Source organism: Haemaphysalis longicornis, unplaced genomic scaffold, assembly GCF_048455015.1.
Source record: "Haemaphysalis longicornis isolate Haplotype H1 unplaced genomic scaffold, Haemaphysalis longicornis Haplotype H1 scaffold_1, whole genome shotgun sequence".
In the NCBI taxonomy this organism is placed as follows: domain Eukaryota; kingdom Metazoa; phylum Arthropoda; class Arachnida; order Ixodida; family Ixodidae; genus Haemaphysalis; species Haemaphysalis longicornis.
The window spans coordinates 334,241,600-334,269,241 of NW_027526203.1; the positions used below are offsets into that span (position 1 = coordinate 334,241,600).

The 27,642-nt window shown below is 46.8% G+C and overlaps 2 protein-coding genes and 1 non-coding gene across 3 annotated transcripts in view; 2 read left to right on the forward strand and 1 right to left on the reverse strand.

Annotated features, from left to right (window-relative positions):
* LOC144159698 (neprilysin-like) overlaps window positions 1-7,062 on the forward strand; it is a 67,700-nt gene extending 60,638 nt beyond the window's left edge. The window contains exon 10 of the mRNA XM_077691364.1: window positions 6,663-7,062. Within this exon, the coding sequence (XP_077547490.1) occupies window positions 6,663-7,016 (354 nt within the window). The 3' untranslated portion in view covers window positions 7,017-7,062. The remainder of the gene's footprint in view (window positions 1-6,662) is intronic.
* A 6,504-nt stretch (window positions 7,063-13,566) lies between these two features.
* Window positions 13,567-13,643, reverse strand: Trnas-cga (transfer RNA serine (anticodon CGA)). Its single transcript has one exon. It is a non-coding gene; the product is annotated as a tRNA-Ser (tRNA).
* A 5,452-nt stretch (window positions 13,644-19,095) lies between these two features.
* LOC144170481 (uncharacterized) lies at window positions 19,096-24,367 on the forward strand. Its single transcript, XM_077700319.1, has 5 exons — window positions 19,096-19,235; window positions 21,344-21,405; window positions 22,884-22,973; window positions 23,670-23,705; window positions 24,162-24,367. The coding sequence occupies exons 1-5, from the start codon at window positions 19,166-19,168 to the stop codon at window positions 24,231-24,233; spliced, it is 330 nt and encodes a 109-aa protein (XP_077556445.1). The 5' UTR covers window positions 19,096-19,165; the 3' UTR covers window positions 24,234-24,367.
* Window positions 24,368-27,642: the final 3,275 nt, after the last annotated feature.

Consider the following 27,642-nt stretch of genomic DNA (forward strand, 5'->3'; position numbering starts at 1 on the left):
CTCTCTCTCTCTCTCTCTCTCTCTCTCTCTCTGGAGTAGCAAGCCCTACCGTTAGTGGGGCTGACCTCTTCAGCTTTCATTAAAGGCGTTCTCTCTCTCTCTCTCTCTCTCTCTCTCTCTCTCTCTCTCTCTCTCTCTCTCTCTCTCTCTCTCTCTCTCTCTCTCTCGATGTACTTCGACGGTTCGAGAAACACCCGCGCCGAATGATAAATACTCGCAGATTTTGATTGATTGATTGTGGGGTTTAACGCGCCGACGCAACGCAGGCGATGAGGCGCGCCGTAGTGGAGGGCTCCGGATTAATTTTGACCACCTGGGGATCTTTATCGTGCGCCGAAATCTCGTACACACGGGCGTTTTTGCTTTTCGCCTCCATCAGAAAAGCGGCCGCCGCGGCCGGGAATCGAGCCCGCGACCTCGTGCTCAGCAGCGCAACGCCTTAGCCACTGAGCCACCGCGGCGGGTAAATATTCGCAGAGCAGACGCTGCGGTATTCGATTCGCCGACACAATTCTGCGCACGTCACTTTGTTGACGGCTGTTTCCCCGCCGGTATATTCGTTCAGTTGTTAGGGGAGCACAAGTTCGCTCCAATAAACTTGTATAAGCTTCAAGTAGACTGCGCGTCTTTGGCTACGCGACAATAAGTGCTCAGAGGGATACATTTGGTCTTATAGATGTACTTAGTGAAAGTCCCCAGGGCCTTCGTACTTTCATATCAGCACTGATATGACACCTAAAAATTGTCCTGTTGTCTTTCTCGTCTTGTTTGTCTCTGCGCTGTATCTACTTACTATGAAAAAAAAAATGTCTTCACCGCAAAGCATGCGTACTAGGAAAATTGAGTTTAAAGGAACTCGCCGTATTCCAGGGCTGCTTAATGAGTATTTATTCAACAATTCACAATTGCGGGCTTATGCAGTTTTTTCTCGCGAAGGGCGCGTTTTTACCGGGTTTTTGTGATTCTAAGCACCCCACGATTCTAAGCACCCTCTCCTACTTCCGCTGAGCACGAGGTCGCGGGTTCGATTCCCGGCCGCGGCGGCCGCTTTTCTGATGGAGGCGAAAAGCAAAAACGCCCGTGTGTACGAGATTTCGGCGCACGTTAAAGATCCCCAGGTGGTCAAAATTAATCCGGAGCCCTCAACTACGGCGCGCCTCATCGCCTACGTTGCGTCGGCGCGTAAAACCCCCACAATCAATCAATCTCTCCTACTTCCGGGAAAAAATACCCCCCCCCCCCAAAAAAAAAAAAAAAAAAGGTTACACGTGAATCTAGGCACCCCGTTTTCTAAGCAACCATCGCAAGGTAGATTTCAGACGCGTGGAAGTGGTCCCGAGTTCACGTTGTGGCTGAGTCGATCATTTATGAAGTTATCAATTACAAATCACTTCAACGGAGCAGATGATGACCATGCTGGTGGATACTGAGAGCGGCAGTCCAAGCTGCCCAACGGACTGGAATGGTAGTGAAGGTGACTGAATATCAGACGTAAGCGGTGCGTTCACTGTCTGTGCCTATTTTTCTCTTGAATGTTTGCCAAATAAAACATCTTTTCTTGCGCCGGCATCCTCCAGATACGGCGGCGAAAAAAAGTGGCGGGTGGGGGTAGTTTGGGTATGTCGAATCTAAGCGCCCCCACCCTCAATTCGGGCATCGCAATCGTGGAAAAGCGGGGGTGCTCAGAATCGATTAAATACTGTATATCTGTTTTTTTTTTTTCAATAAAGGGGGGCTATTTATTGTGGATTTTTCAAAAACGCGAAAGCGTTTCCTGTCTCTTCCTCGCGAACTTGAGGCTTATCACGATGCGCACGTCTCCCCCCGGCCGTGGAAGCCCGCAACACAGCTTTTCTCGCATGCCCCTCGCACACCGCGCCAGCCAGGCTTTGGGTTCTAACCGTCTCAGTGGTCCCGTTTGCTTTCTTTAGCAGCGGCATTGGCTGCCCGTCGCTCCCTTCGTTGTTCACCCCTACCGGCATTCCGTCGCCGCCAATCCTATTTCATCCACTTTTGCGCCTACTCCACGGTTAGACGTCAACTTGCTTTTAAGAACCATAAAACTTAATCTTAAGCCGGTAAAAAACGAAAACAAAGCAGTGGCGCATTCGAAGGGGGGAGGCAGTTGTGGAACCCCCTCCCCCCACGCTAAACGCTAAACGACCTAAAATAGATCTTCGCCGGCTCGGGCTCGGCTTGACGAAACCCCATACGCAACCCCTGTCCTGTCTTTGTCTATCGCTGTGTCCATGAATTGACGGCAAAATTTTTTCCGACATGCCCTAGCTATAGCTCACGCAATATTAACGCTAGCGAGAACAATTATCTGGTTATTTAGCAGTCGAAACGAAGCCAGCTCTCGCCCGTGGACGCGACCACAACGGATCAAGTTGTGGCTATACTGTTGTAGCTCTTTGAATCTTTCGGTTTTAGTATTGATATCTGATTTTGTATCTTTGGGTTGTATTCTAATTTGTCTCCTTACTTTGCGACTAAATAAACCTTGTTTAAACACAAACTTCCAAGAACGCAAACATCCTCCTAATCCATAAGACTTGAAAAATTCATAAGACTTGAAGGACTTGAAAAATTACAGGCCGATCAGCGTACCGTCAGTCGTCTACAGAGTACTTACCAAGGTAATCGTTAACAGAATTTATGCCACCTTAGATTTTAGTCAACCTAAAGAACAAGCAGGGTTCCGTAAAGGTTATTCAACAATGGACCATATGCACACGATCAATCAGGTGATAGAGAAGTGCGCTGAGTATTCTGAACCCCTCTATGTAGCCTTCATAGATTATGAGAAAGCATTTGAGTCGGTCGAAACCTCACCAGTCATTCAGGCATTACGGAACCAGGGTGTAGATGAGCATTATCTAAGAATACTAGAGGATATTTACAATGGGTCTACAGCTACCATCATCCTCCATAAGGAGAGCAGTAAAATACCTGTAAGGAAGGGTGTCAGACAAGGAGACACAATCTCTCCAATGTTATTCACAGCATGTTTACAAGAAGTATTCAGAACGTTGGATTGGGAACAGGTGGGAGTAAGGGTTAATGGAGAATACCTCAGTAACCTCAGATTTGCTGAGGACGTTGCCTTGCTAAGTAACTCGGGGGAAGAATTGCAAAGCATGCTTTCCGCACTGGACAAACAGAGTAGAACCGTGGGCCTGAAAATTAATATGCAGAAAACTAAAGTAATGATCAATAACCTCGGGACAGCACCACGGTTTGAGATAGGTGGTGAGGCAGTGGAAATAGCAATCGAATATATCTACTTAGGCCAAGTTGTGACCCGGGATCCCAACCATGAGGCAGAGATAATTAGAAGGATAAGAATGACATGGAGTGCATACGGCCGGCATTTTCAGATAATAAATAGCAGCCTACCGTTGTCTCCGAAGAAGAAAGTGTATCACAGCTGCATCTTACCGGTACTCACCTACGGGGCAGAAACTGGGAGGCTCACTAAAGAGGGTTCAACTTAAATTGAGGACGACTCAGCGAGCAATGGAACGGAAGATGACAGGTGTAACATTAAGCCCATGTTAAGGCTGGGCGCCCTGTACGATTCGTCTCATCCATAAAGTACGCCGGCTACCTTAATTTGTGAACATTTTAGGCACTGCGTAATGGTTCGAAGGTGTGACGAGGTGCGGGGTGAAAGCTCCGACGCCCATCGTCCCGGGGCCCACCTGAATGAAATGGGCTCCAAAAAATTCGGTACCGATTAGCCTTATTATCGATAACTTCTATGGGAATTATTCGAATGAAGACAGACCGTATTCAAGCACTTTGTCACTGCGAAACAGCGAAAAAAAAAAAAAAAAAAAAAACCCCGCCGCGCTTGACGTTGTCGTGCGGCCAGCTTCGGGCCTACGGTTGAGGAGACAAGCGCAGTCCGGAAATTCGAAGCAAAAACAATGCTTGCTACTCGTTACGACAAGGCATTCGCAAACCTACGAATCACGCAGAAAAAACACCGTCCCCACAAACTTTCTCGCCAGAACGACGCCGCAAACCACGTTTCGCATCGGGAAACGCGCTGCCCGCGCGGCGGAGTGCAACCTCAAGTATGGCGTCGTCGCCGCCGCGCAGGTAGCGCCGCCGCGCGGTCCGAAGCCCTGTGAATACACCCTATAAGTTCTGCCTAATTTGCGTTTGCTTTTGCCGGCCTCAGCCAATCACACATCTGGGCATATGGCATCATAGGTTCTGTTGCGGGAAATGAGCTAGTGGGTCGCATGGCCATTGCCTTTTTTCCCAATTATAGAGCTTATTTGAATGAAGTTTACGTTAAGAATGGTGTCAGTATGATTCTAATGAGACAATCTTTCGAGTGAACCAAACGTGTGTTTTGTCTGCATTGCCCCTCTAAGGACATTGAATCGATTCCCATTTTTCCTCTGTTCGGCGAGTATGATCCTTTAGCGTTTTTTTTTTCGAATTTTGTGGTTCCAGAAAAATAGCGCGTTTTTTTTTCGGTGTGTGAATAGGCTTAATTTCAGAGGTCGGCCCTGTCTTTTTTAACTGGATCGTTATTCATACACCGTTTATTTTAAACGGGCCTTGCAGACAGAACACGTTTGGTTTATTCGGAAGATTGCCTTGTTAGAATCATGCTGACACCAGTTTTAGGAAAAAGGGGAATGGCCACGCGACTCCCTAGCTCATTTCCCGCTCTATAACCTATGACGTAATATGCACAGCTTTGTGATTGGCTCAGGCCGGCAACAGCAAATGCAAGTTAGGCAGGGCTTGTACGCTTGCAGAACGAGATATTTTCGCCTTTAAGTGGGACGCATATTCATTTTATAGCAGCAAGGATGGTGGGGTAAACAATGGAAGTTATGAAAATACACTAAACATAGAAGTACTAGTGCGTACTGCTGTTGGTACTTGAGGCACTATGCTTGTTATAACTGCATAGCAGTCAGGCGCTTTGGGCTTGGCGATTGGCGTAAGCGACATTGTTTGGCATGACCCTGTTTGTCGAGCATACCCATGTTTCACGAAACGATTACTACCTACGGTAAAAAAAAAAACAAAAAAACAAGCAAGGTGCAATACGGTCAGCAACAAAACACCGGTGGACTTCCTGCGCACTATAGTGGCGCCATCTAGGAGGAATAAAAACAAGTCGTTCGGCAGCCCGCTGTAGACTAAACAGTGCACTAACGTTCGCTTGAAGACGTGTCCATGTTACGCCATCGCAGACGTCACAAAAAACACGACTTGGCGGAAGAATCAAAATTTTAACTGAAATTCATTAATTTCTCAGCGAACAAAGCAGCGTTTGCTTGCGGGCAAGCGCTGGGGGCACTATAAAACACAAAATCTTTCGAATAAAACAAACTTGTATTTTGTCTACATGGCCCTTAAGCAACAGTTGTTTATCCGCTTCCAACATCCTATATACATTACGTAATAATTACGGCAAATATTTGTTTGGATATTTGGCGGGCGGGCGGGCAGGCAGGTAGGCAGGCGGGCGGGCAGGCAGGCAGGCAGGGCAGGGCAGGGCAGGGCAGGGCAGGGCAGGGCAATGCAAGGCAAGGCAAGGCAGGTAGGCAGGCAGGCAGGCAGGCAGGCAGGCAGGCAGGCAGGCAGGCAGGCAGGTCAAAATTTTCCTGTTTAAATAGCCCAAGAAAGACTATATTCTAAAATAGAACGCAAGAAGCAAGGCGAATGAGGAATTACAGAACGATTATGCTTGGCAGTGTGGTACAAAAAACGACTGAGTTGTTTTCAGCATTGCGCTTAGAACGTTCCAACCACTTAGCCAGCTCCTAGTTTTTGAGCCATGACTTGTATAAGCGTGCCAAGACCAGGGGGGAATTGAGCTTCTACAACAAGGAAGGTTGGGGCTGGACGTCACCTGAAAGTGGCTAGGGACTCGCCACTGCTTGGTTTGCTTCCCTTTATATCTCGATTATTTGTTTAAAGTTTGAGGTAGAAGTGGTATTACGGTTATCGAGACCAAGCAGTATTTTTTACAAACCAAAGTTGGGCTTTGTTTTCATGACCCATTTATCGCGAGAAAAATGTAAACACGCAGACGAACGCGCGCCTCTTTATTAATCTTGATTAATGTAATCGTTTCGGAAATAGTAAGCATGCCCTTTCATGCTCTATGCCCTTTCAATACTAAAACAAGTTTGTTAGATTCCTTACTTAAACAGCCAACGATATATTTTCAACTGCGCTTACCCTGTCTTTCCGACCTCTTCAGTTCTATTCGTTTGCGGCAGTCATAAAAGTAATGGAAAGTGTGCATCGGGTGGGGAATGGGCATGGCAGTGAGTTTACATAGGAACTGTTTCCCGCCTTCCAGTTCCTGAGTTCCTTAGGAACTGGAAGAAGGGGAACAAAAAGAGATAACGGGTAAGAAAAGATAAGGCAGATATGGAACGACGTTAGGCTCATGAGGCGTAGAAATGCAGCTTCCCGATGGTACAGGCAACAAGCGAAAAAAAAAATCACGCAGGCTGCAATTAGGGTTGCCGCTGCAATCTTTTAATTTTTCTGACTAGGTTTGGAAAACCGGCCCGGCACAGTTGGGCAGTGTTGTGCAATTAACCTGAGACCGAAGTTTTTTTTCGTCCTGCATTCTGAAGAGTCCTTAATCAGATATCCTTTATTACCTCTTTCAGTACGACCACCCTCGATTTCACAGCCCACCTAGTCTGGACAGTTCTTTCGAGCTGGACGAGGTGACAGCTTTCGCCGACCTCGTGGGCGCCAGGATGGCCTTCGAGGCGTACCTGAAGTTCGGCGAAAGCCAGAAGTCGCTGTCGGTCGACCCTGAGAGGCTGAGTCCTGCTGCGAAGCAGTTCTTCATTGGCAGCTGCATCAAGTGGTGCCTGGACCGCAGCACCAAGCTGGTGAACTACGCGGGCCCGTTCCGCTGCCTACTACCGCTGGTGCACATCCCCCAGTTTAGCGAAACCCTGCGCTGCAAGCGAGACAGCCAGTACGCTTCCATGCTCAAGTGCTCTTTGCAGTGACGGCGAGGCTTCGAGAGCCCTACGAAGTGTTTTGGCTCGCCGCAGTGTCAACCCCCCCCCCCCCCCCCTTCCGGTCTTTCCAATTTACGTTGATGCGAAGGGCTTCAACTGCACCCGTAAAGTGCTCCCAATTTCCATTCAGAGAGTTGCTTTCCGTGTGTATGATATAGTCGTTCTGATTTAAACCGTTATAACCCCCATGTATCATTTTCAGATATTAATAAATTGATTGACTGATTTACTAATAAAGATGCAATTTGACGAAATTCACTGGTCGTTTTTTTTTTTGTGCTTTACGGCGCACGTGAAAGGCACCCCCCACCCCCCAGGGGAGTGCGAATAAATCCATAGCCTTCCACTACGGCGCATCCCACAGCCTTGGTGCAGCTCCGGAGCGTAAAAGCCCAGATACTATGTCCGACATTTTTTAAGTGCAGAGTTTAAGTGCCCTTTAGGCGCTCGCTGGACACAAGTAGAGCAACTGGGCGTCCCGTGGTGACGCTGTCGTTCGCGGCGTACCCCAGAAGCTGCGAAAGCCAAGTGGTGTATATAGACATAAGCGTTCGAAACTTGTGAACCGCTGGCGCTTGTCCTACATCTCCCCGTTGTTTAGCACAAAGGAAACTTTAGGTGCATTTGAGGAAAAATATACGTACATAACCGGCAGCGCCCGCGTTCATTTAGTTAAGAACGCTCGTTGGGTTGGTTTTTACGGTTGTAAGCGAAAAAAGCGGCCGCGAAAGAAAACAATGGCACGTTCGAAATGACGCAGAAAGGCTCCAGCCGCGCAAGAAAAAATGGCGCGTTCGCAATGACGCAAAACAGCTCCAGCACACGAAATTAAAGCAAGCCCAAAAAGAACAGAACTCCAGCTGGTGCAGTTTCAGGCAGGGGGCGCGCGAACACTGCGAAGGCGGGAAATTTGAATTGCATGGGGTGGTAGCAGTGAGCAGATAACGGTGGTACAGCCCATTATGGCGAATCACTGCTCTGCACTTCCGACAGCTTCCACATTGAGTGGAACGGCTTTAATTTTTAAAACATAGCCACGTCAATGAGTTCTGTTGGGTGTTCTGTATAGTACAACCTATCCGTACGGAGGAAAGCCGTGTCTACGAGGAGCACAACTGTACTTTCCTATCGGACAATTAATTAATCGATGGCAGGACAGATCTTTATCGGAAAAACTGCATGCCGTAGTGCTACCAACCAATGCCTTGTTCAACCTTCCTTGATGTTTCGCACGCAGCGCAGGGGACATTAGCGCTTAAAAATTATGCTTCATTTCTGACTCGCTGGTGAGTAATGCCAGATATATGATTTAGGGCGGCCAACACAGAATTGCGGGCATTACTAGTTGAGGAAAAAGAAACTTTGTTTAGTTTTCTTTCTATAAGCGTGCGCAACTACGACCAGGTTTGCTCTAGAGCACATAAGCTGGATTCTAATTTGGCCCCATTAATAATGAAATGCGCTGGGAACCGCCACTGATACCTGAGCGTTAATCAAGTCAAACACTTGTCCCTTGTCGAACTGTAAATTCCATCCTGCGCGCAGCCTCCGCTGTAACTATTAAAATGAATAAGCTATTGTATCCCGTCAGTATTCCATTTAATATTGCTACCTCTTTCGAGTGAATCTTTCTATGGCTGTTCAGTGAGGTCCAACTTAGTGCATTCTTCTCCCCCTGCGCAGGCGCCTGCCCTAAAAATGGCCCTGCGCGACATTAGCCGGTGTCATGATGACGGAAATCCAAATAAAAATCTGCAAAGTGCACTGCATTCCAAATATATAAAGTAAATAAACTAACCAAATCTTTACCTAAAATTACAACCTAGTACGAAAAGTAGCTTCCTGCGCGAACTTGTGAAATAGGCTTTGTATCAAAATTATTTTTGAATGGAGCGCTACAGGTTACAGGAGCACTACTTGTGAATGTGAATATTTTTAGAACTCACGTGTGATTGATTTTTGGTGGGATTCAGCTTAGCAGGCAGAGAGAGAGAGAGAGGGAGAGAGAGAAGGGGGGAGAGAAAATACATTTATTGAGCGTCTAAAGTGGGTCCTGTGGCCCGTTGGGAATGGTTCCTTGTTCACTGTAGCCGATATGATGTCATGGCCGCCTGCGCCCTATCGACCAGCGCAAGCTGGGTTGCCAGTGAGGAGCTGGGCAGCAATATCTCCCATTGCTCTCTAAAACAGGGGTGAAGGGATAGCGGAGAGGTGGATTTTCTTAGCTGAAGTTTCTTCCCCAATTATGTGGCGGAGTGATCCTGATTTTTTTTTAAATTTTCATTCGGCAGAGTATAGCTCCGGGAACATGAGGTGTAGCGTTGTTAGGGGGGGGGGATCCAGATTGAATGATGCGAAAGACTGTCTGCTGCTCTTTAGAGAGGCTGGGATGAGGTGGCGGGAGTGGCCGTCTTTCTAGCCGCTAGACTTTGCCTGCGCGACACGGCCTAAAAAAGCTGACCAAAATATGGCAATGCCGTAATTCAAGCACAGCCACAGCAGTCGCGTCGCCCTTCACACCTGGCTCGTGTGTACGACATTTCGGCGCGCGTTAAAGACCCCCAGGTAGTCAAAATTAATCCGGAGCCCTCCACTGCGGCGCGCCTCATCGCCTGCGTTGCATCGGCGCGTTAAACCCTACAATCAATCAATCAATCAATCAATCAATCAATCAATCAATCAATCAATCAATCAATCAATCAATCAATCAATCAATCAATCAATCAATCAATCAATCAATCAATCAATCAATCAATCAATCAATCAATCAATCAATCAATCAATCAATCAATCAATCAATCAATCCTTCGCACCTGTTCGTGTCGGTGCCTTGGGAAAACGCGATGAGAACCTAGATAGCACGTGCAAGCCTCTGGCATGCTGGCGCAATGGCCCGTTGGTACGCTAGAAAACGGGAATGCTAAAAGTTTAGCAAGGGCCCTGATAAGTAGGCTCGCTCATGCGGGCGCAGCAAAAGGCGGCACACTGGTTCGGACACGCTGACGAAAGCAATAATGCCTAAAATAACGTGGGTTTACTCGGAGCAGCTGGCACCGTCACTACGCCCTTAGCAGCTGGGACACTACTCCGATCATCACAACGACGCCAAGGGCCTGTGGACTTGCTTGTCTCGCGAGGACAGATGTTACGCTGTAGGCAGATTCCGCCTTTCCCTGCGGTCGCCGTCTGACACCGCGAGAAGGCACTTGCACACCTTTCAAGGCAGTCCCATGGTTCAGCTTTAGCGCAATGCACTCGAGAGACCAATTTATGCCGCCAATAAAGCAAATTCGGCGAACGACAGCAAAGTGGTTACAGTTCGACTCAAAAATGTTATTTTCGCTCCGTCATTTCTCAATGCAGAACGTCGTACTTGCACTGCGTGATGCCACAGCGCATACTTGAGTCAAATCGTACTCTCGATGTCGTCATTCGCCGAAATTTTGTCGTTGGCTGGTGGGTTGTTCGATGGAGGGCATTGTGGTGAAGCTGACCACGGGATTGCCTTAGACTCGACAGTTTACGCTCATTCCCAGGCCAGAGGGAGGGGGCTTGCGCTCCGGGGTGGCTTACGCCGTAACGTAGCGGTTTTAGTTTTGATTCCACAAATGACGGGAAACTGTTCTACTGTTCACGCACGAACGTGCAATTCCTTTACGCCATTCTCGCTTAACAGTGGCACCTCTGAGTGGTGCGCCTGCGTGCCAGTGAGTCCGCTTGGCGGCGCCGAGAGCTTCGTGGAATCGATAAAGTTCCAATTGGTTGCCAAAGTGTGGCATCATACATGTCATCGTGCTTGTACAGGAACGTGCTGCTGCAAGTGTTGTTTTTAACGCGAGTGCGTTAGGGAGCTCGAGTCACAGAAAAAGCGAAGTCGGTGACGGGCGTAGATTCTTCTTCTTCTTCTTCTTCTTCTTCTTCTTCTTCATCACCATCATCACCACCACAATCACCACCACCACCGCCATCATCATCATAATAATCATCATCACCATCATCATACCTATGCCCACTGCAGGGCAAAGGCCTCTCCCATAGATCTCCCATTACCCCGGTCCTGGGCTAACTGCTACCAATTTATCCCCGCAAACTTCTTGATCTCATCTGCCCACCTAACTTTCTGCCGCCTCCTGCCACGCTTTCCTTCTCTAGGGATATACTGTGTTACCTTTAATGACCAACGGTTATCTTGCCTTCGCGTTACATGCCCTGCTCACGCCCATTTCTTAACATGTCCTTAATACGCGTTTGTTTCCTCACCCACTCCGCTCTCTTGTCCCCTTACGTTACCCCTATCGTCTTCCATAGATGATGATAGGTCTATTGGAGGAGCGGAAAGTGTCCAAAAAGTCCACCGACTGGCGCTGCGATCCTGACGCCATCGTTCGTCTACAAGGGCGCCGGGAAAGAGTGCACATGCAGCTTCGGGGGTTTTTGTTCGCCGACATGGGTACCCTAGCCATACAAGCTTCACTTAATATAGGGCTTGAAATCCTATGAACACAACTTGTGGTGGACTGAACGTTTTTTTTTTGTCCATTATAAAAATGTACCCGTAAATAGTTTTCAACACATCGCCCCAGGGCGAGCAGTCGAAGCGCCCGAGTGCGCAAGTTTGGCGAATGACGACACCCAGCATTCAACTGAACTGAAAAATGGCATCTGCGCGGGGACATTACGCAACGCAAAACGCCATGCACGCTTGGCGCCTTGTTCCTCCGCATATCCATTTTCTCTCCAGTCAAATTGTGTGCTGGGTCTGGTCATTCGCTGAATTTGCCCACTCGGACGCTTCGACTGCTCGCCCTGGGGCGATGTGGTGAAAACTACTTTCGGGGGCTTCTAAGTGTTGTTACCACTCTCGAAGAGCACCGCATGCTTCGTAAGCTTCCTCGAGAAGCACTAGGAGTCCGCGTTGTTGAGCGGTATGAATCGGCAGCGCACAGTTTTCTGCGTACAGCAGGCTTTCAAAGAAATTGAGAAAACCGGCTGCTAATGCTCGTCAACCAAGGAAGCACAGGCCCACGCAGGAATTCGCTTTCTTTCTGTTTGGGTCGTAAGCTTTGTAAGGAGATGCTCTATTTCCCAGTGACTTGCTGTGGAGACAAAATCCAATAACGGTGAAAGCGAAGTGGCGCAGTCCTTTTACCATTATTAGATTTTGTCTCCCTAGCAAGTTATTGCTGAATAGCGAATAATAACGTGCAGCCTACGTGGTTGGCTGTAATAAACAAAATAAATAATTTCTGCTTGTGCCACACTGTCGTAACTTATTTACGCGGTGCACTCGCGTTCCTTATATAAAACTGTATTTTGGCAAAATAAATTTTATTATGGAAAATATAACAATTAAAATCATACGTTTATGCCAACATGGGCAAATTTTTTTCGGTAATTTTTCATGGTCGCCATGAGAGCTGTCACTGTCACACGTCGGATACGCGGTGCAACAAATCTGCCCCGAAAGTGTAACGTTCACTATGTTTAATGAACCTAAAAAAATTGCCTACGATTCTTTTTTTTTTCAACCCGAAATAACAGACAAATAGTGCAATAAATTTTGTACATTGCATTTTTCATTTTTGTTCCTACTATTTGCGTAACCAGCAGAAATACTATTTCGTGGATTTGTTCGCGAGAACCTTCACCCCCCATTCCTATTTTTGTATTCCAGGTTCGTTGTCTTATAACCGTGAAGGTTTTGAGACATCGATCTTCATTGATTTAATGTGCAAAAGCCATCTACACGTGTTCCCGAAAATGTTGTCGATGTTCTTTCCTGCTAACCTTGCACAAACCTCCACACACTTGCTTATGCCTTTACTGCACGCTTCTAGCATGCAATCTGGTTTGCAAGAAAGAGAATTCCACGAAAATTGAAACAGGCATTCTATAAGCATTCAAAATGTCCGCAAATCTCTAACTGGACTTCATACGGTGTACAAAAAAGAGCCGTCGTTGAACACACAAATGCCATTCATCTGAAACGTAGAAACAACGAAACAAAACTCAGCTGTCTTACATTCTTTTTTGCGACGCTACTGTCGGCTCCCATTTTTTTCTGCTTGGGGCATTACAAGCTGGCCTGCGGAGCTTGTTTCGATTGCTCCACAAAAACTAAAGTCGGCGTGGTTTAAATACTCATTAAGCAGTGCTGCAGTATTGAGCTTCGCCCATAGTTGACGCGTTGGGGGATACAGCTTGCGGGTTGTCACCAGGCCTCAGAAGCTGCTAAAACTTGCGCAAAATTCGGCAGAGCCACTTGATACTGTTTATGTGTAGGAACTCGGAACCCTTAATGTCCCGCGGTTGAGACGCTTTGGAGTAACGTTTGTACGTGTATTACGTTCACAGGGAGCTTTAGAGGCTAGAGCTGTGGTGCCGCGAGTATTCTCCGTGTTTTAGGGTGAGCACTCCGCAAGAGCCACGTGTGTATATATGTATATATAAATAAAGGGTAGGCAGTCAAGAAAGCCAAAGAAAACAAAAGCTAAGAATGTGGTACAGATTTTTGAAAGAAAGAAAGTCGAGAGAAACAAGCCCCCGGGTAGGATTCGAACCCACGACCTCCAGAATTCGCGTCTGGTGCGATGACCACTACGCTACCGGCCGGGCTGTGCCACCCTCCACTTTCTTTGGTATTTAGGTTAAGGGAATTGTTTCCTGCGCTTGGGGGTGGTAGCCAGCGCCACTCCTACTAAATGAAGTAGTCTATATCTATATATATATATATATATATATATATATATATATATATATATATATATATATATATATATATATATATATATATATATATATATATATATATATATAGGGTTTGGAAATGAGGGGCTGGTTAGGAAATACAGAAAGAAATGCCGGCAGTCTACAACGCCAAAGGAGGCATAGGGGAGTGGTTGGACTATTTTTTACCGTTAGTGACATTACATTATTTTTTTGAAAATAATTACATGAGAAAGAAAGAAAGAAAAACACGCGCCCAGAGTGGGGACCGAACCCACGCCTTTCGATTAGATCTCGAATGCCTTACCAATTCGGCTATCTGGGCGACTGTGTTCTCCTTCACTTTCTGGGGTATTTATATTAAGGGCAATGCACTTCTTAAGCGACCCTGAACCTGCGTCCACCGGCGATGTCCGCGCACGTGGAGATGGGCGCGCGCAGCCTGGCCGCTGACATGGCACATACCCACGTGGGGGATTGGCCAGGAATCTCCTCGTCTTCCTTGGCAACGGGGGGAGATGGGCGCGCGCTGCCTGGCCGCTGACATGGCACATACCCACGTGGGGGATTGGCCAAGAATCGGGCGTGAGAAGGGCTAATGCACCTGCTTAAAGGAGTACTGACACGAAATTTCAAAGCTGAGATCCGCTCTAGCAATCAAGTACAACGACAACACAAATAGGTGTCTGTGAATAAATGCATCTTTCTTTCTTTGTAGTTGTGTGTGTGTGATCTCTCTTTCGCGAACATTACCGAACCGCGCAAATTCAACTCGTGCATTCGCACTTTCACATTCTTCCCCTCGGGGAAATGCGGGGAATTTTTTTACGACAACTGTATCTGACGCTTGAGGGTGGTAGGCAGCGCCACTCAGACTACACGGGGAGAAGGGGACCTTCTTTTCAACCCCCGGGGCGTGACGCGAACGTCTACAGCCTGTCATAAGCGGGTAACTGGCGGGAAACCCTCTTATGCTACCTTGGCATCAAGGCTGCCAGAACCGAGGCCCTCGCTAAGCTTTCGCGCGATAATGGGGATTGGAAATGAGGGGCTCGTTAGGAAATACCGAAATAAATGCCGGCAGTCTACAACGCCAAAGAAGGCATAGGGGAATGGTTAGACTATTTTTTACCGTTAGTGACGTTACATTATTTTTTAAAATTAATTGCATGAGAAAGAAAGAAAGAAAAACACGCGCCCAGAGTGTGGACCGAACCCACGCCTTTCGATTAGATCTCGAATGCCTTACCAATTCGGCTATCTGGGCGACGGTGTTCTCCTTCCCTTCCTGGGGTATTTATGTTTACTACAACTGTATCTGATGCTTGAGGGTGGTAGCCAGCGCCACTCAGACTGCACGGGGAGAAGGGGACCTTCTTTTTAACCCCAGAGGCGTGACGCGAACGTCTACAGCCTGTCATAAGCGGGTAACTGGCGGGAAACCCTCTTATGCTACCTTGGCATCAAGGCTGCCAGAACCGAGGCCCTCGCTAAGCTTTCGCACGATGATAGGGTTTGGAAATGAGGGGCTCGTTAGGAAATAGAGAAAGAAATGCCTAATATATATATATATATATATATATATATATATATATATATATATATATATATATATATATATATATATATATAGGGAGTAGTAGAACTTTGAGGATGGTAGAGAACACAAGAGAAGAAAAACTTCGAACAAGGTAAAAGCACGATTGTGGCCTACGTTTCAGCAAAGAGAACTTGCTTTCCTCAGGTAGCTCAAGTTTGGAGCGAAAGCAGAATTTTGTTTGCCGCATGGTCGCAACGCCACTACGCTGTACTGCGATTCCAGTTTGAATGGAATAAAAACATGCATACTTGCGTTCGTCCGGAGGTTTTTCGTAGTCGGGGACTGCCTAATTGCGATCGGTTGTGGCACGCAGGGGCCCAATCACGTTTTCTGCCAAGTTCGTTTTTATTTAAAAGCGAAACCACCACACTTCCTACCCGGCTGCTACGAACGCATACTTCGCATTTTTAAGGAAAATGAGGAAACTAGATATTGTTCGGCGGAATGCCTACCGCTTTGGAGTCGCTTAAACTGGATGGGTCGTCGGGTAATTCCTTGAGCGCAGTGCCGTTTTCGTTGTTATTTCTTTTTTTGCGTTTGGTTCTTGTTCTGCCACATGGGTCTGTTATTTGTTCGTGTTATGCACGTTTATAAGACGTAAGCTTTGAGGTCCCCATTGTGCGAAAAACCGTAGCAGGCGTCACTACAGGTGTTGTCTGGTACAGAAAATAAGGTAAAAAGTGAATAAAAACTGGCGGAGCAAGGCTTGAACCATAGCCAAACTGCAGGATTTTTTTCTACGTGAGCACTGAAGGGCACATCACCACGGATTTGTGTATGCGTGGTGATGTGATGCTCACGGAGGCCATGGCCCTGTGAACAGCATTCTGCTGCGCCAGCGAAACGAGCCGCGGCCACGGAGGGGATGTGGCCACTTTCATTTCGTCCACCAGATGCCGCCATCACCTCATTTGCAGTGGCAGCTGCGAAGCTTCGTAGACCGCGTTAGTATTTATTATGCCACAAGCTTATTACGCCCGTTAATTCGAACTTCAATAATTCGAATGTATGGATAAATGAAACTGTACCATTTGGTCCAGCCTATTTATAAAAAAAGTGGCGAAGCTTGCACTAAGTCGCGCAAGGCTTGAACCATTTCTTTCTTCATGAGCACTGAAAGGCATATCACCCCGCATTTGTACAAGTTTGAGAGTGGTTGTGTACATGTTCCGTCGTCGCTTTGCACTGTGCTAGTAGTAGTCATCGTCACATGCATCGATATCGTCGTGATCCTCATGCCAAGCATTACATGCGCGCTAGCGCTTGGTGACAGCTGGGGCGCAGCGGCGGTGCGTACGTGCACGACGCATGCGCGGGGTCCCTGTAGTCACGTCGAAGTTCCGTGGAGCAGGTGTTGCGCCAGCTGGGGCGTTGTTGGTTGCTAGGCAACACAAGGCGCTTCTCGTGGTTTTCGCCAGGTCTTTTTTTTTTTTTTTGCTAAAGCCTTTACGCGAGCCGCGGACGATCGGCGGTCGCCGCAAGGCACGCGCTCGCAGGCACGCTTGGAATTTTCTCGCCCCTCGGGCTTTTCGCCACTTTGGATTGGATTGGAAAACGTTTATCCGACATAAGAAGTGGGTGGTTTTCTTTGTCCAGATAGCCGTGAGTCAGCGCAGCAGCCAGGGCGCGAGCGATGAGGCGTTCCTGGTCCTCACATCGTGAGCTGGCCAGCTCGTGCTCCCACTGCTCAGGGGATGGGGAAGGGAGGGGGTATGCGCGTGGGGGCATTTCCCAGACCAGGTGGTAGGTGGTGTTCGGGACGGAGCAAGATGGGCAGTTGTAGGGGTAAGTGGAGGGGGAGGTGTAGTGGAGTATCGAGGTGTTGTAGTATGTGTTGGTCTGTAGACGATGCCAAATGCGAGCCGCCTGTGTGCTGAGGGATGGGTGAGGAGGCGGGTATTGATGCCATAGATGGCGATATTGATATAAGATTTCAGTGAATCGGAAAGGGGCCGGGGGATAGGTGGAGTGTTCGAAAAGGTCCTCTTCCGTTGACAAAAACGCCCGGAGTGTAGAGCGCCAGGTTGGGCCAGGTTTTTTTTTTTTTTTGCTAAACCCACTCCGCGTGTCTGGGGTCGTCGGTGGTCGCCGCGAGGCACGCACTCACTAGCGCTCGTCATTTTTTTAGTATTTTTAATGCGTTACGTGCCACACATTATGGCCAGCTACAGCAGCTCCGCTGTGAAAACACATTTGAGTTCCCACGAAATTTGAGCCGGGGTACCCCGCGAGGAGTCCAGTATGTTACCACTAGCTGCGCTATATCTGCCCGCTGTCAGCGGTTGAAGAAAAGTTAAACCGGTGCGTGCTGCATAACAAGGGAACGTGACGGCCCGTGAAAAGAACAGGTACACTCTAGCCGCGCAGAACCGCGATTCTGGGGAAGCTGTAACGTGTCTGCCTGTTGAAGAAGATGAAGAAACGAAAGCCAAGAAGGAAACGTAGACACGGTGTAGCAGTAAAAAAGCCCGTTGAAACAATTCGCTCCAAAACACGAAGGAACGAAAGCGAAGGAAGACACGCAAGTGCGATAGAACAGTAAAAAAAAAAAATCCCTGACAAGTATCGACACGCTTTCACCTTCAAAGCACGTTAGAGACTTAATTGCGCCGATAACTTTTTTTTTTTACTACAGTGGCTACGACTCCAGGGCACCATATTTGTTTGATGTCGTGCTGGGAAAGAGGTCTGTGGGTTTGTCACAGAGCGGGGACGTAGGCTGGAACTTGGTTGCTTGTATTTGTATTACAACAAAGCTATGGGCATTTCCCATACCCACTCAATCCACTTAGAACTTCTCACCAGAATTCGCTTTCCAAAAAGTGAGACACACAGATAAAGATGAGAAACACAAAAAAAACAAGCCTGAAAGAACCTTTAACGTTGTTGGAAAATAAATGTTCCACGTGCACGCGCATACCTACTCACACGCGCACGCACGAAAGCACACGCACGCATGCACGCAGGCACACACACTTAAGCACGTACGCACACACACCGACCCGGCGCGCTTGATCACTTTTTTGCTTTTTATAGTTGCATAATGTTCCGGGAATTCAAACAAAATTTTGGTATTATTTTGTTTCAATATTTGAATTTAATTCATTGAAAAATTTCACAATTTGTGCGTTCGTATAGTAAGGATAATATCATGTGCGCGGGCGACCGCATCACAGGTATGAGCTTTTAAGCGGCTTGTACTAAAAAAAAAAAAAACCTGGCAAAATCTCAGGTACTCGGGAAAATAAATTTCAGCGCGGATGTCGCACGGTCCGGCAAACTACATCCGTAGCGGTTCTGCGGGACCAGGCATCCCATCGCGCCGAGATAGTGGCTGCGGCCGAGCACGGCACGTGCTCGATTTTTATGCGGGAATAAAATTGCGAAAATGGCCAAGCGTCGCCATTTTAGTGCACGTGAAACATATCTTATACTCCTCCATCTCGTACAGAGAATAATAAAAAAAGACATCCCGTGACAGAGGCCCGCCGCGCAGACACCGCCGGTGCTCGTCATCCCGAGACGTCCGTCCTGTCGTGATCTACGGACCGAGATATCCGTTGCACAGGATGTCTCCTTCCTGTCCGAAGAACATTGTCGGTTTTCGGTGACGGACAGGATGAACGAAGACAATGGAGGACGGAGGATGGAAGAATACTGTTACTCCGCACGTTCGCACGTCAGCGCCGCCAACCACGTGATGCCACGTGGCTTCATCCGGCTCATGACTTGTATAAAAGGAGGACCCGCAGGTCCCTCAAACCACAGCTCATCGGCCCCAGTGAGAGAGGTGACAGAAGAAGCCATAGCCATGAAGATCATCTGCCTTGCCTTCGCCGTCCTGCTGGCCACGGTCGTCAATGCCAGCGACGAACTCTGCGGTAAGCTACCATCTCTCAAATTTTCTGACTCTGGCAAGATTTCAAGAGCATGATGTGAGATCGCATTGCTGTCCTCGATGTGTTACGGTTTGATCGTGCCTGTGCGCACTCAGTTAAGCCTCGTATACAGTCAGCGATGCTTTGTCAGTGCGCATTGTTTTAAACACCAAAACGAGCAGTCTAACTCTGCATAAGGCTTACCTATCGTCTAAAATAATCTGGCGGGAGAGCTATTAGTAATTACAAAAACCCGAAGATTTTACGCAGTACTGTGCAGTCGTCTGTAGGTATCATTCTTCAATATTGGCTCAATCATGTCTGCAATGAGATTTAGCTTGCAAAGCGTGCCTTTGTAGGCTGCTCTGATCCATCTAACAGATTGATGGGAGTGGCAGCAATACATTGATTTCAAATTTACAACAAGAGAAAGCTTTCCTTGGAACCTGAGGGCTATGATGTAGATAACTTTGTGCACGTTCACAAATAATGTATGTGGAATTGGTTGTAAAGCTTATTGAACTAAATTGCACTCGATACATGAGAAATAAGATCAGTGCAATTTTGCTTACTTCAGATGCAAAAATAACTTTTATAAATAGCCTTTCTTTGTACGACACGTGGAGAACACTGGTTGCATAAAATGTCATGATTTTTAGCTTTAAAGTAACAAATTTAATTTGCGTAGGACAGTGGAATCTTTCTGCATTGATGTCGGGCTTCCTCTGTTGGTCATTACCAAAATAGTCCTTTCGAGTTTAGATGTATGAGGCCAACAGAAGATGTTACAGTTCTGAAGGTGTGTAAAATAAAAGAAACGCAAGGTACAGGAGGTTTACAAAACCAGGGAAGCGCAATTTCCTTGCAGGTCACAGCTTTCAATTAAGACCCGCCGCGGTGGCTCAGTGGCTATGGCGTTAACTGCTGAGAACGAGGATGTGGGTTCGATTCCCGGCCGCGGCGGCCGCTTTTCTGATGGAGGCGAAAAGCAAAAACACCCGTGTGTTTAAGATTTCGGCCCATGTTAATGATCCCCAGGTGGTCAAAATTAATCCGGAGCCCTCCACTACGCCGCGCCCCATCGCCTGTGAAGCGTCCGCGCGTTAAACCCTACAATCAATCAATCAGCTTTCAATTACGTTTACATTTACCTACTGGTGATGAGAATTAACTTCTCAAAATAGTATTCTTTTGCACAACACGTGGAACAAATGGTTCTATGAAATTTCATTGTTTTTCATTTCCTGAAATAACAATGAAGACGAAAAAATTTAATTCGCTCAGGACAATGTCACTGTTTTACATCCATGTCCGAGTTCCTCTGCTACCCGCGATCAAAGCAGTCCTGCCAAGTTTAGATGTATGATGCAAAGTGAAAAGGTTAGCGTCGTGAAGCCGCATAAAATAAAAGAAACGGAAGTTACCAGTTTATAAAACAAGGCGTTCAAGGAAGCACAGTTTCATTGCAGGTCCTAACTTTTAATTAAGTCTGCTTTCACCTACTGGCTGCGAAAATTAACTTCTCAATTCAGTATTCCTTTGTACGGCACGTGGAGCAAACTGTTGTATGAAATGTCATTGTTTTTAATTTCCTAAAAAAATGAAGTTGAAAAAGATTAATTTCCACGTGACAATGTCACTGCCCCGCATCCATGTGCGAGTTCTTCTGTTACCCTTAAACAAAGTTGTTCTCCCAACTTTATATTTACGAGTTAGCATTGTGCAAGTGTGTGAAATAAAAGAAGCGCAATGTACAGGAGGCTTATAAAACAAGAAAATCACACTTTTTACGCAGGTTATAGCTTCTACTCATGCACATCGAATAAATCTTTATAGGGACCAGGGCATTTTCTGTAGGTATACTCGCCACTACTCCTAAAAAGCTTTGTAGCCACCACCGGCTTCACAGAGAAAAGGCACGGCTGATAGTTGGGCCTGCTTGAAAAAACCATTTAATACTAATATCCAAGATCTACGTCAAATATCCTTATCAAGTTGGCTAAGCCAGCGCCGTATCCCATTCTGTGGTAGAAATTCAGTGACGCTTAAGAGATCAAGCAAATGAGACGTAGCATTAGACATCGTAATAATAATGCTTTCTCTGCATACAGACTTGGCCGACAACTTGAAGGTGCAGGCTGTACAGTGCATCACGAGCCATGTTTCCCCACAGGTAAGGAGAAAATACTAAAGTAATTAATTATCCCTTCTAGTAATCGGGGGGTAAAGACACTTCCGGAAGCGAATTCCGCAAGGTCGGGACAGAGCAGGGCCTTTAAAATATAACGTAATTTCTTCTTGAGTACGTTTACAGCGCGATAGCATTCCTTGACTTTCTTGTCACCATCTTGTGAGCGTTAATTTGGCTTTGTCCCTGCCCATGAACAGGAAAGTTCCCTTCGGACCCTCATAAAGTCCAGTCCCTGTGATGCACTGTCATTCGCGACAATGTTTATAAAACTATAAGTGGTTCGCGGTGCACTAGATCTGGAGTTCTGCGTTTCAAAATTCTTTCTTGTGAATTGGAAGTATGTTTTTTGGAGTTTATTTCTAGTACTGGCCACAATTTTGTGTAGCTTTACCTTTTGTGGTAAGCGACATTCCGAGTTGTGAGTTTTATTTTTTGAGTTCAAAAGCAGAAAAAAAAGAACAAACTTCTTTAACGGGGAATAACGCACTTCACGCACGACGACGCCTTGTCACGTTCATGCTCTTTAAAGCACCCACATTAGACCTTCTTGAAATATGCACGAGCCCATCTTTCTGTATTTTAGCCATCGACCGCCGCGCGTTCTGTTCGACGGAAGGTGCGGAAAATCAGAAGCCTATCGACTTTCTCCCTGAATATGGAAAAGACCCTATGTACGATCCGCAATATTAAAGCACGGGCAGTGCAACAAGCGCACATGCCTCAACGCCGCCAGTTATATCAACGCTAAAGGATGCCAGAATTTCGCGGGGTCAAGGTGAGCGTTTCGTTCCAGAAACAAGCATTTTGCACTCGGGAAAATTTTCCTTCACTAAAGCGAGTGCGTTTCGATTCTACTCCAAATGTAGCCGCTTAACTCCGTCACTAGACCACAGAGACAGTGGGCAGATGATTCAATGGGACAAATATTGTCGTCGGTCCTGCCAAACCCTCTTTTCAGTGCGCAATCGAACCTTTGGGGGCCTTAATCAAATGTCTACGTAGTGATGACTCGTGGGGTCTCAGGAAAAGGGTCCCTTTATTGATGCGGACGTTGTTAATGATAAGGTGCCTTTATTCTCAGCGGGGGCCCTTACACATCGTTCCTGGCTTTCGTATCCTCGTTTGTAACTGAAAAAGAAACACTGAGTGGCAGAGTTTATTAATTTTAACCCCAGTAACGCAGAGATGACTGTTCCTTATTCACAGACCCTCTTCCGGCTCACCGTATCAGCTCCTCATGTTTTTGAATCTCAAATGGTGTTCCTTCATTCCCTCTATGCGTAAGCGCTGAATATGCTGTAATGATTCTCTGTAACGTACACATGTATGCATGGTACGATTCGTCTTAAACGTGGTCACACTATTAAGCCAAGTAAGTTCCGAGTCCGCGTCAATTCACACAAAAAAGTTTTTTTTTTTCTGGAGATGACTAAGTGACGAGAACTTACTCCGGTTTGCAGATGAAAACCAAGTGGGAGGCTCTCAAGCAGACCTTCGGAAGCCAGGACGACTTACTCGCAACCAACAAGCTGTGTGAACTGCGCAAGGGGGTGAGTGAGCTTAACAGTGCCGCATTTATTTCCTTTGCTGCTTCTGAACTAGAAAGCCTTGTAGTTGAGTCCCGTCAAGTACTCAGAAAAATATTCGTGGCATAAAACACGGGGCAGGGTGCATGAGTGCGAGTACAACGGAAACTCAGCAACGTTAACGCACAAGGCACTAGGGTGCGAGCCCAGCGGGCAGGAAATGCGACCGACCCTTAAAAGAGCATGGTACGGTACTTCCCTGGCACTCTTCATTGGTGAGCCTGGTTGCACTTTCAGTTGGACAGTCTCTTCAGGTTAACTCGCACTTCCAGTTTACCGCTTGCTGTCGCGTTGGTATAGGAAACGTCATCAGAACACGTTATGCTGTATTCTGGCTTATGCATATCTGAAAATGGTTCACGACGGCTGCAGTTTTTCTTGAGCTTCTGGGCCCCCACTTGCAGTCCGTGAATCGGGTCCTTTTGTTATTTTTAGTCACAAGTGCAAACACTGAACTGCACTGGCAATGTGAAAAGACCAAGATTTTGTGCTATCGCTGTTCGATATTTATGGATATGACCTGCTAGTCCATAGCTTATGGTTACGACCTGCTAGGAGTGGGACAACGAAATTGCAGCCTCATGTTCACTTTGATGCACTTCTTGAATATATGTCTATCAATAATGAATAACTAAAAAAATGTTTATCCATCCTTTACAGGCTACGGAGCAGGGCGCCAAGACGGCTATTTTCACGGTGAGCATAAACCAGCAACTGTTCTCACACTTCAGGAAAATTGGTAGTAAGACACAAAAATGCAATGACCACGAAGCTCAGTTTGGCGTAGATCGCAGCTTAACGAAAATTTCACGGTTTGCCATTCTCCTCCGCCTGTGAAATCCTCTCTGTGGGTTCAGTGGTCATAGCATGACACATTTTCAAATCGTACCTACCCTTATATATATCCTCCTCCCTCTTTTTCTCAGACAGTAGGGTGTACGAAGTGTCTTGTAGACGGTTCACATAGCCGTGCACTTACGGCCATTGGGCTTGACGTCTGTAGCCTCGAAACAGATATTAAAACATGCTGATATTCATTGTTGTGCAAAAGCAGCTGAAGTTGCGCACAAAATCCTCTTATTCGAAGTATCGAGGATTAACGATAAGGTATGTAAGCGTAATGGTTTCTTACCATGCGTTTTCTTTTTGCAGAAAGCGGAAGAAGATGAAATCAAGGCAGCCTTCGACGCCTGCAAGGCTGCGGCTCAGCCCAAACCTAACTGAAGAAACTTTTGCGTTTTTTTTTACTATCAATTTTTTCACTTGGTCGTGCAACGCCAAGGTGGCAATACCTTGGCTTGTCGACATTTTTTAGTCCACCTTTGGTTCCCCTTTCCCCCAATAAAAAAATATTTGGATCATAATACTGTTCATTACTCAATTCGCGCAGTCGCCGTGGTGACGTAGCTTCCCGAAGCTACACCAGGGGTACAAGGCGAGTGCTGCGGACAAATTTTGACTACCTGGCGGTCTTAAAAAAAGAAGTGCAAAGAAAAATGGCCATGCATCTGCCCACTTCGCTGCAAATGCCGTAGAGACGATAGTCTTCCGCCGCCTCTGCCACGTAAATGCCTCTCTTCTCTACCCCGCTCACCTCTCACGCTCTTCCCCTCCTTTTCGATCGATACAATTTTCGAGCGTTACACTGCTCGCGCTGTCTGCTGCAACATTTTGTTACTGTTGAACATGTAGCACTGCGACAGCTCGCTTGAGGTTCTTTTGTATTTTGGGGTCAAAATATTGTTTTGAATGCGTATTTTTTCTTTGCAAATATCAAGCACCCATTTATTTTCAAGTAAAGAAAAACTGTGAGTACCCCTTGTGCATTCATGTTTTGCCTCAAATAAGCCCAATATTTTCTTTTTGCTCAACAATGTTGACAATTATGCAGTATTTGTCCAGATTCAGTGGTTCGGAAAGGTTTTGGCTTTTTAAACTTCTCATTCCAGAATATTTTAAAGTTTTGGCGGGATTGCTGAATCAAGGGACATACATAGATACAGTACATACATATGTACATACATACATACATACATACATACATACATACATACATACATACATACATACATACATACATGCATACATACATACATACATACATACATACATACATACATGCATACATGCATGCATGCATACATACATACATACACACATTCATACATTCATACATACATACATTTCGACAGACAGGCAAAAATCAACGCCGCCTGTATAAACATTGCCTAACGCGTGAGCGAAAAATGGCCAAACAGCCACCCTCCTGTTGCTCTCTCCTACCCTTCCCCGCTCCGTAGCTTTCTGCGTGCTTTCATGTCCGCCGGCCAGCGCCGCTTCTCGGAAACTATGCAAAATAGTTGAAAGTTTGTTTGGCGTTCCCGAGGCGGCGCTCCTACGCCTTCTTGTTTTTCACCATGCCTGTCTGTCTTGGTCTGTCACTGATAAAACTTCCTTTGTCACGAAGCAAAATCCCTTGCGCTGCCGCATGCTGATGCCGGCTTTGCGCGCTTATCTACTCGGATCACAGGCCCTGAAATTTTCTGAGTGGGGCATCCCACCTCTATCCCCTCCGCATTTAGGCATTGTTTTGATCCCGCTGTTCGCACTCCGCATCGGTACGCACTTCTAAAATTGAGGACATGTAGAAGCGCCCGGACAGCGTGGCGGGATCCCAGCTGCTTATCCTTTTGTTTCCTATAATTTTCTGAAGTTTACAAGCACGTGATATTATTGGAAAGTAATGGTAGAAGTGAGCGCCTGAACAAAAAACGTGCACGCAATTTTTTCTTCTCTAAATACTCCAGAGAGAAAAATATCAGTAAAATAATGGCTGCCCCATCCGAAAATATCGTTTTTTTGTTAGCTATATGTTTACCCGACAATCAATATATTCTAACACAATTTCAGTCCGCCTCTGTCAGTTATCTTTGGAAAAATGCAGCAAGTATGAAGCGAGCGACACGTTGAACGAGATCCCCAGTGCGCCACAGAACTAGCGCCCCGTCGCGGCTAAGATGTGAGCGAAACGGCCCTGGAAGCCCAACAGGCAAGCTGACAGACACATGTCGTAGAAGTGGGTGCAGCTAGAGTTCCTGTATATGCTCCCTACGGGAGCAGAGTTGCGCCTTTGATTTCCATTCGCCGCTCACGACCCTATTCGCTGATCGCCGTCACGTGCACAAAAAGCATCCACGCACCGCAGAGAAGCCGGCGATGCGGCTGCAACGCCGCTGCTGCCCTCTGCTGTCGGCGTCTTTCGTATACGTTTTGCGCCGCTGCCATGTCGCATTCGCAGTTCGTAGCGCGAGAGCGACAAGCCGCAACACGCTAGTACATGAAGAGTATCTTTTTTGCGCAACTTCAGTACGCGGTCAAGCCGACAGCCCTGAAGGCCTAGAATTTGTTTTGGTCGCTGTTGTTTTCGCTGTTGTCGGTTATTAGCAGCTGACTGTTCCTTTTGTTCGAATGCTTACATGAGAAGCTGACGCCTAGCTCTATTTTGCACAGCCACATCTTCCCGATATTCGGATATGCGTTATAGGAAAACTGCACTCAAGAGGAGGAGGAGGAGTAAGGGGAGGAGGGGAGAACTTTGTTTAACAATTAAATCGATCTGTTTAGTGGGCCGGGTCCTCAGTCCAGGACAAGAGAGTAAAAGTAATTTTCTTCAAATCATAGAACGCCATCCCGAGTAGAATAGGATTTGTTCTTCGCGCCTGGAAGGGTTGAAACACGCCATGTGGCAAGAGAGAGACCTGCAATTTTTGAATACCCTTATACATTGCATGGTTCGCCCCTCCCCAGGCTAACCAGATCGATGTAATTGTTAAGCAAAGTTTTCCCCTCCTCCCCTTACTCCTCCTCCTCCTCTTGAGTGCAGTTTTCCTATAACGCATATCCGAATATCGGATGGCTGTGCAAAATGTTCCGAAATATCCCTCCAGGTCTTAACAAACATATATGTGTTACTATAAATTTAACGAAGACGTGACTCGTTTTGCTCAATAAACCTCCATACTGGTTAGATGCCTGGTCACATCACTTTACGTTGTCAAGGCATGAAAGTTTGCCGACATGCACTATAGACTGCAAAAACTGTAGGTTGAGTTCCAAATAACCCAGTGTCTATATACGCGCGTGCTGATTCTATACCAGGCATCTAACCAGTATGGAGGTTTATTGAGCAAAACGAGTCACGTCTTCGTTAAATTTATCGTAACACATATATGTTGTTAAGACCTGGAGGGACATTTCGGAACATTTTGCACAACCATATCTTCCGGATATTAGGATATGCGTTATAGGAAAACACCCCTAATAATAAAGCAAAGCGCGCGTTACAAAAAAAAAAAAAAAAAAAAAAGCAGCGACGTCGGGGCGCGCTCACGCTCCCCTCGCGCGGTGCGCACGACTCCTTCAAGCCCGACGGTTGGCTTTCCCACGCTGCTTTGGATGCTCGGCGGTCAAGATGGCGGACCTATGCGCAACTCTGCTCCCGTAGGGAGCATATACAGGAACTCTAGGTGCAGCGTTCGCGACTCGCGAGCAGTGACGTAAGGCGAAATGTCCGCCGGCACGCGCCACATAGCGGATGAGTGCCTGAACTAAGCGTCCCTACCCTCCGCATTGA